General features: G+C 36.9%; 1 protein-coding gene across 1 annotated transcript; it reads right to left on the minus strand.

Moving 5' to 3' along the window:
* Window positions 1–4,085: 4,085 nt before the first annotated feature.
* On the minus strand, window positions 4,086–7,256 carry LOC103330537 (transcription factor bHLH130-like). Its single transcript, XM_008233134.3, has 8 exons — window positions 7,126–7,256; window positions 6,843–6,965; window positions 5,953–6,740; window positions 5,037–5,371; window positions 4,766–4,933; window positions 4,588–4,653; window positions 4,428–4,496; window positions 4,086–4,322 (listed from the first exon to the last, which is right to left on the minus strand). Exons 3-8 carry the CDS (start codon window positions 6,551–6,553, stop codon window positions 4,272–4,274), a joined length of 1,290 nt encoding a protein of 429 aa, XP_008231356.2. The 5' UTR covers window positions 6,554–6,740; window positions 6,843–6,965; window positions 7,126–7,256; the 3' UTR covers window positions 4,086–4,271.
* Between the last annotated feature and the right edge of the window lie 2,111 nt (window positions 7,257–9,367).

A 9,367-nucleotide genomic window follows, 5' to 3' on the forward strand; every position in this document is an offset into this window, starting at 1 on the left:
TTATCTTTTGATGGGTTAAAATATTATATAACACATTCCAAATCAAGTCAGAGGAGACTTGGAAGACACTCTACGCATAGAAGTATACCAAGTGAACTCCTTGCCGTTCACCAATGAAATTGAGCAGGCAACTCCACCTAGGCAGTTCACGACACCTACCTTCATACCATTCAAAGGGGATACAAATCCCGAAAGCCATCTTAAGCACTTTAGGAGTGTCATGATACTTTATAAAGGCGACGATGCATTGATGTGCAAAGTGTTTGCCATGACCTTGTGAGGAGCGACCCAAGATTGGTTCCATACTTTGACGCCCAAGTCGATCAATAGCTTCCGGGAATAAGCTCTCGTTTTCACGAAGGAGTATTCTTTCTACCGAGTGATCAAGAAGCAATCTGATCACCTCTTCAACTTGAAGCAGAAGCAGGATGAGTCTCTCCGGGAATACATAAAGAGGTTTCTAGCGGAGAAATCCAACATTGTGGGATGTGATGATCGAATTGCATCCTCTGATTTTAAGAAGGGCTTATTAACTGAGCATAACTTGTACCGAGAGTTGGCCATCACTCTGAGTCAAACTCTAGCTGAAGTCTTCATAACGGCAGAGCATTATGGGCTCTGGGATGATGATCGTATTAATGAGAAGAAGTCTGGCAAACAAATTGATTATCCACTAAAAGAGGCTATACATAAGAATGACGGGTCCTACAATGGGAATAACTTAGGAAAGCGCAAAGTCGCGATCTATTAGAGGTGGCTCTTCAGTTGGTAAGAGCTACACAGAATTCATGATTCCTATCAATCAAATTCTAAACCATGTGAAGGATAAGCCGTGGCTGAAGTGGCTGCCACCTTTGAAAACTGATCTTGCCACGAGGGACACCTCCAAGTACCGCGTCTTCCACGGAACGCATGGGTACTACACTGGTGACTGCAAATCCTGGAAGAGGCATCTTGAGGAGCTGGTAAAGGAGGGACATTGCACCTAGTTCGTGGCCAAGAAAGCTTTTCAGTAGATTAAGGATCGTGATGTTGCCAAAGAACCTCCGCAAAAATTCATAAGGATCCACACTGTCCTAGGTGACACCGAGGAGTCTGGAATGACTTACAAGGAGAAGAAGAGGAAGATTAAGTAGACAACTAGAATCTCCCAAGTTCTCACCAGCTACCCAACAATAAAAGATGATCCCGTAATCAGCTTCCATAAGAAAAACATGTTCGGGCTTGATCTGCCACACAAGATGTCATTGTCATCAACAAATGTAGTGTGATACCACATCACTCTACTCAAAGGTATATGCTTGTTTGAAATGAACAAATGCAATTACTTAACCCATCAAGGATAGACATAGCTATAACACTTATGTTGTAGATTTCAAAGAAAAATATTTTAAAATTTAATTTCTTGTATATTTATACACAGATCAATTATTGCTCTTTCTAAAACAAATCGGCCAAAACATGAATTAATAAATAAATGAGTTATAATCATGGGACAATACTAACAATGGCTTCTTATCCGGTTATAGCATATATATGACTATAATTATTTGGAAAAGCGTATTGAACATTTCATATAAATACAAGCAAGATAATCATGATGTGTTTGTACTCAAAATCCTTGATCATTTTGAGTTTTTTTTATTTCTTTTTCTCTTTTTCTCTTTTTCTCCAGGAGGTCGTTGGATAATATGGATCTCGTGTTTTTGGGGCATAATTGTTTTAATGAGGTAGAGTTTCCAGCCAAGGGGTATTTTGGGGAAAACTTGAATGTCTTACTGACATAAGTGTTGACTAAAGAAGTTTCAATTATGGGATACCAAAATGGACTCATTAATGGCACATCAAAATCTATAGTAGAAAAAAATACTTCTGTACATGGGTTAGTGCAGTGTTGGAATTCCATTCGAAAAGACAAAGGCTTTGCAACATGCAAAAGTTGTCTTAATACTGCAGCCTTAAAGCAACTTCACTCATTTGTCCTTAGCCATGGCAAGGAGGGAGCTAGGGCAGCCACTATTCACGTGAATAGTGGTTGTCCTTGCAAATAGTATTTTGTGTTTCCACCCGTTGTCATGGCTAAGGGCAGTTAATATTCATTTTTTTGTTTTACTCACAAATTTTTTTACCTCAATAATTATTTTGGATAATATTTTCGGATAAGATTTCCGGGTTCCTACGTGTCAAGAAAAATGGAAATGCAAGAAATATTTAAAATATATTGGATATGCAAGTAACAAAATAAAATAATGGAAATGCAATTAACCTTACAAATAAATTGGAAGTGCAAGAAATATGAAGAAACAATTGGAAATGCAATAAATATTAACAACATATTGAAAAATGCAAGAAATATCAAGAAATATGAAGAAACAATTGGAAATGCAAGAAATATTAACAACATATTGAAAATGCAAGAAATATTAACAAAATATTGAAAATGAAAGAAATATTAACAAAATATTGAAAATACAATAAATATTAACAACATATATATATTAGGACATTAAACTTAATAAAACGAAAATTACAAAATACTTACCTCGTTAGTACGATTTTCCCCACTTGTATACAAGTTCATCGCTTTTGCCAAGGCATCTCTCCATTTTGCCATCTCTTTGTTGAGAAGTTTCCACCTACTCGACAATGCCATTTCCGTACGAGGCGACTCCGAATTTTTTCGCAAAATTCGGCATGAATTTTTTTCCACATATGGAAAAATTTCATCTCATTGCCTGTCACGGGACAATGACAAACTCGGAGCCAAGCCTCACACAAAGAAACATCTTCCATGGTGCTCCACGCCCTTTCGGTTTCGATAAAAGAAGCCATAAAAATAAGAAATAAAAATACAAGGTGAAAGAGATGAAAATGTTGAGTGAAGAGTGAATAAAATGTTGAGTAATAGTAGAAGTAGAATAAAATGTATGAGAATTGGTGTTGAAAGTGAAGGGTATTGATAGATATTTATAGAAAAAAAAATCAGAATTTTAAAGTATTTTTTTAAAAAAAATTTCGATTTTTTTTCATAATTTTATTGCTTGAAAAACGCCAACTGTTGGATGAAGGTTGTAGAAGCAAATCGGAGGAGGCGTGCCACGTGGCTTCCGTTGGACCTACGTCGCTCGTCGGTACTGACGTCGAGGTGACGCGTCACCCTCCTCGCTTTGGACCTCGGCTGAAGCCGCCGCCAGCCCGGTTGGAGGGTCCCACACCTCCCGAGCCACAGGTTGTCCGCTAGAACAACTTCCCCCTCCCCCTCGGCCTTGGGCTAGGCTGCTCACTGGACTTGCTTTTAGAGCTTCACCTAGGTTGTGCTCTCAGTCGAGGAGCAATAGTTTGGATAGTTAGATGCCTTTTAAAATACTCATATGCAAATTTCTTTATTATGAGTGTCACGGATAACGGGTTTTATGAGATAAATACTGAATTCAATGATGATTCTATGTTGATTAAATATAAAGCTCGTCAAATGCTCACACGATTAAGTTAAGTTCTAAAGTTGTTCTTGGATTGTTGTATGCTCAGGGGACTCAACAATTACCATATAGTAAGCGTATTCATGCCACCGTTGGATGTACCAAGGACCTTCAAGTTGGAGATTGTAAGAAGTGTCTTGATATTGCAATAAGAGAACTTATATATTACAGTTATAAAATGAGAGACGAACGAACTGTTTATGGGAGTTGTTATGTTTGATTTAGATTTTATCAACATTATTAGGTAGTGTGTATTTTGAAGGGTGTCAATCTTAAGCTCATTTTTTAGTACTGGTTTATGAACTATTCCATAATACTTTGTTAGATTTTACATGCGGTTTAAAATAATGCCCCGAATGGATTGGGCCATCGTCTTTCTTCCTTTGTATATGGGAGAATGGTCTCCCTTTATCCTCTGTAACTCCTTTCTATTTTGAGCTCTTTTGACCTCTTTGGGCCTACTTGCTCCCGAGACATTGTTTTGTAATTCTCTTTTACGCATTGAATTTTTTGTTTTTTGTTTTAATTGGCATTGCTTTTCGTTTACAGGATGTAATTGAAACAACAGAGTTGACCGAAAAGTTGAAACTACAGAAGCCCACTGGATCTAAAAACTAACATGAAATTGATTAAAATTCCCATGCACCCACAGAAAATGCTACCATCCTACTATTATCTCTTCGGTGAAAATACAAAGGAGAAAAAAGAAAAAGAAATTGGTTTCTTCTACTTTCCATCTTCCTATACTACAAGCTTTACATGAATATATGAGGCAGAAGGATTTGAATCAATTTATTTCTGTTTGCTTGAACAACTGCACTTCGCCTTTGTATCCCCGAGTGTCTGCATGAAAAATTGGAAACACTTTAGAGGAAATATAGAGTTGGTTGAATTTCATGTGGATTACTTGGAATCAAAGATTATATTTTTCATTGATTGAAACTGTACCTTAACCTGTTTCTGAAGGTCTTTAATGAACTCAACCGCCAAGTCCAACATTTCTGCTGTGTTTATTTGCTGCAAGAATACAACATGCAAGACTCAATTTCATGCATTCATTCAAGAAAACACTGAATAAAATTGTGATGTTGCAAGCGTCTCCAACTACCTTGTCCATGTTTGGGAAAAGATCCTGCAATTTCTTCATTCTTTCGCTGATCCGTGTCCTTCTCATCTGAAATACAATATTCACAATCATGGATATGATTTAATCTGGCTAATAGTATAAGCTAATCACTGTGAGGTATAAATAAGCTCAATTAACTCATGCAAAAGATGAGATTTACCCTCTCTGCAATGCTTCGCGGGTGAGTGGCGAAACCTCTTTTGGCACGAATTTTACATGGAATCGAATCTTCAAATTGCAAAAACTTCTCCATAGCAGGCATCTCAAAATGTTTCGGCAAGCTCAAATGATGCGTCAGGCCGTAATTGCGGTGTCCAAAATCATTGTTCTGTTCAAAGAAGAATAACATTACTAATAGGGCAAGCAAGCAGATGGGCAAGCAGAAACGACTTGAGTAGTGAGTTTACAGAAAAGAAAAGTGCAAAGGCTACCTGAGTTTCCAATGCAGTTGAATTAGAAAACTTGTTCCCATCATTGTTTCTGCCTCTTTTGAGGTCATTAAATGAAGAAATGTCCCAAGAATCATTTGGGAAGTTAGAAATGCAATGTGAATTGCTAGCATTTCCCAAACCTTGATCCTGTTGGCTACCATCTCCCATGTTTCCATTCTCCATTTCAGCAATCCGAGGCATACGGCTTGGGTACGAAGATGGCCCAGATGAGAAGTTCAGTTGATTATTCAACCTAGAAGTTGATGATGGACTAGCTTCTCCATTTATACCATTGCCTGCTCTAAAACTTACACCATCTTTCATCACATTAAAGCCTGTATGCCAAGCAAACAAATACAATTAGTAGAGGAACCAGAAAAAGTTTCCAAATAGAGAAAATTTATCAAATCATAACCAACCACTTGTTTGTGTATTTAGCTTTTCTTCATCTGAAGCTAAACATACACAACTGCACCCAAACGCTAAATAACCCTCCAAATTGACTCCACCTAAACCTACTGTTTGCCTCTTAAATATGCACTGCAGTATCTTTTGGTGACTAGATGAGCAATTTCATGAAAAGGGAAGGAAAAAAAGGAGAAAAAGCAGGAAGGAAAGTATTGAAAAAGGAAGAGAAAAGAAGCGTCCAATAAACAGCACTCATCTTATAGAGATTAGATAGATTCCACTTTCCAGCCAAGTATAGGAAAATTATAGATATTTATATCCTTTTTCGATTTTAGTTTTTTACTCATTGCAGGTTGAGAACAATATGCAGTCAAGTTTATGCAAGTTGATAACCGAAGCAACATTGATCCTAATTTTCTGAACTTCTTAAAACTCTTGTACAATTCTATCAGCATTTTAACAAAGATGAATACCAGACAACCAAGAAATAAGCAAGAAAAATATATACCATTGTCAACAGTTAAGTCAGGGAAGAATCCAGCCGGAGAGCTACTTTGTCTAACAAGATTAGAGCGATTTCCGACACCAATTTTTGACTGCATCGAATTCTCCAACCCCGTAGAGGTGATGGCAGCAAAGGAGTTATTATCCAAAGCATGAACTTGTTGAGCTTGGTACATCATATGCGAAGAATTTGAGTAGCCATTCTGTCTAGAAACAGAGTCCCCTGCTTCCTGCTTCACAGCCCTCTCTTCAAACTGATGCTGCAGACTATTGGCACCATTGTCATGATGATCTGGTTCATTACATGAAGACATGAACCTGGCTAACACTGTTTCCACTTCGGGGCTTGAAGGTCGAAGATACCGCGAATCCTCGCACCCAACACCACCATTGTTATCCACCAAATCCATTAGAAATGAGCTCGGAGCAGACCGATACCGCATTAGGCCAGAGCTCTGCTGCTGCGGCTGCTGCAGCTGCTGATGGAGCTGCTGTGGCTGCTGTTGCTGGAAAATATTTGAATCCATGAACTCTGCGTGGTTCTTCCTCAGCTCTGCCTCTGAACACTTAAAATTAGGATTGTATTTGTACAAAAGGCTACTCATAGTGTTTTTTTTTTTCCAGATTCTGAAGAGCGCCAACAACTTCTTGTTTCCTTTCTTGTCTGCTAATCTGAATCCTTGCAAATTCAAACACTACGTAACACTTGGGTTTCTTCAAGATTCATCTGATTGAGAAGGAGACCCACCCAGATAAGATCTACTTCTGCTTTGATCTAAATTGAACCCAAATCTGCAAACAAAGCAAGAATTCATCAAAATTAATCCAATCCAAACAAACCCTTTGGCATGTTCCTCGATCTCACTTGAAAGCCTACAAATTTACATTACATACCACAACTCAATTCAATTTCTGTATCTGGAAATGAACTCTGAATTTTGCAGGGATTGAAAATATTTTCCAAACTACCAGAAGTGAGAATCTTTATGGATTTTTGTTCCTCTGCAATCAAAGCAGCTTCAAGACAAAAGAATCCCCATTAACAAACAGCATGAATTGGAACCAAAAAGGAAAGAAAAAAAAACCAGTACTCGTTTGTTCTGAGTTCTAATTTTTCATTTCTTTTCTTATTTTTTGGATAAGAAGTTGAATGATTGAGCTTCAACAATTCAAGTACCTATGTTTTCTTTGTGCTTCTGAATCTGAGTCAGCAACCAACAGTCTCCTTCAACAAAACACAGAAAAGAGAAAACCTTGGATAACCAACAATGTTTTGCAATGGCTCATCTCCTTTCTTTACACATTCACATACACATGTCATATGATATATGTACTACAGATGTTCCATACCTACCCTCTGTTTTTGTTGCTATTACCCTAATGCCATTGAGGCATGGTGGCGGCCGTGGCACGTCAGTACATGAGTTGACGAAACTACCCTGACAGATTTGTCTCTGGGATTTTAACCATTTGCTTGTCGACACAATCTGATGTTTTTGTTTTCTTCTGTGATTTAATGTTACATTTATTTTTTCTTTTAATTCTGAAAACAACGTTATCTATAGACTTTTGAGTGGATAATGGTATATTGGTATATGGTGCTTTGCTTATGGACCAAGCGACTTCTGAGTCAAAGTCTTTTAACTCCGAGACCAAAACTTAAAAACGTGTGCCGCTAATAAAACCGGACGCTCTGTTTTCTGTTCTTTGGTTTCAAGGAAGAGACGCTAATAGAGAAATACTAATCATAAGAACAAGAAGTTGCCTAACTAGTTTCATTCCATTGGTGCACTTTTGGGAGCCAAAAAATGGCTGCTCACAAATCATTAAGAAAAAGTGAGCTTCCAATGGGAATCTGGATGTCATAAAATGCTATTGTAAATATATTCCCAGTTGTGGTCTAATGAACCAAAAATTGGGTTGATCGGCTAGTCTTAAAGTCTTCACTTAGTTGGAAAAGGTCTTAAATTCGATTCACAATAAATTGTACGTTTGTGATGAGTTCAATACCTAATATAAAGTGATTGATTGTGATGAAGTAGCTCTGATGTGCGGTATATTTCCACTAGTTTAGTTCGGATAGTTATTTAGTGGTTTATGCGAACATTTATTATCTATAATCTTATGAACAAAGAATAAGATTCAAACTACTAACCTGTTTATAAATAGGGGGTTTTAGCCTAGGGGGTCTTAGGTTGAACTTTTATGGCTTGGTAATACGTGTGAGAAAAACCTCATTCCCTTTATAATTTAGACTATCGCTTATATTTAAATGAAAAAACTACTAACCTCTTTTAAAAATTGGAAAGAGACACTTGGAACCCAATATATTAATAATTATTTTTCATGCGCAGGTAATATATAAGAACATGACTTTGTTTTAATTCTGCCACTCACATGAGGATATATCTGAAATATTGAAATCAGAAATTGCTATGAAAAGGCATTCAGTAGAAACAAGAAGTCCTAAGGAAAAAAGGCATTTAGAAACATGAAGTTGACCTTTTATTGACACATTCAAGCACGAATGCGTGCATATGGAGGAGGGAGCAGCATACTAAAATGACCAAGACCAAAATATTCAAACAAGTACAGCAGAAAAACGATGACTGTTACCTTTCTTTCACGCAGCAACTGGAAGTATTTAATTTATTCGTCAACCCAATAAAGTTTTCACATCCAAATGTCTTCGTTTAATATTTAAAGGCCAACTGCTTAATTAATGTAAGACGTCCTTAAACTTTGCATAAGTCGATGAAATGTTCGTTTTCTGATGATCAACTGGCATTGTGGTTGACATTAGTAAATAAGTTTAAGAATGTTGGAAATAAAATTCATAAATTGCAAGTGGAGAACAACCTAGGGAAGTCATCTTTTCGACTTATCCAGATATTCAAGCAACTGCATCTTCTTTTATAATTAAGATCAAATTGAATCAAACTTTGGTACCATTGTTGAAGATGTAAAGCATCTTCAGAAACAAATTCCTAATTTTCTTTTTCAATTTGACTTATAGAGAAGCAAATGGTGTTGCACACCGACTTGCTCGATTCGGTCTGCATAATATGGACAGCTTTATTTGGTTTGTGGTGTCCTTAATTTTATTTAAGACGCCCTATTATGTGATTTGTTGAGTCGGAGTCAAGTGTGTTATCTCCGTTGTAATTTTTCGTTGCTTTTAACTATTGAACTGTAAGTCCCTTAAAATTACTCATTTAATATTAGATATCTATTAACCACACAACACAACCAAAAACAAAATATTGTATGTGGACATACTTGTTGATTTCTATTATACAAATCATATACAAATTAGTTTACAACTAGAGACGTGTAAGAAGAATAGGACAAGAAACAAAACGGTGTTTGGTCAAAGAAATTTTCCATCCCAGCTGTACAACCCTAATCCCAACAAAGAG

Source organism: Prunus mume, linkage group LG5 (assembly GCF_029339155.1).
Source record: "Prunus mume cultivar Tortuosa linkage group LG5, ASM2933915v1, whole genome shotgun sequence".
In the NCBI taxonomy this organism is placed as follows: domain Eukaryota; kingdom Viridiplantae; phylum Streptophyta; class Magnoliopsida; order Rosales; family Rosaceae; genus Prunus; species Prunus mume.

Coding starts and splice junctions, on each gene's coding strand:
- LOC103330537 (XM_008233134.3), bottom strand. CDS start 6,553: ATGAGTAGCCTTTTGTACAAATACAATCCTAATTTTAAGTGTTCAGAG. Junction 5,372..5,952: donor TGACTTAACTGTTGACAATG/GTATATATTTTT, acceptor CTTGGCATACAG/GCTTTAATGTGATGAAAGAT. Junction 4,323..4,427: donor ACCTTCAGAAACAGGTTAAG/GTACAGTTTCAA, acceptor TTTTTCATGCAG/ACACTCGGGGATACAAAGGC.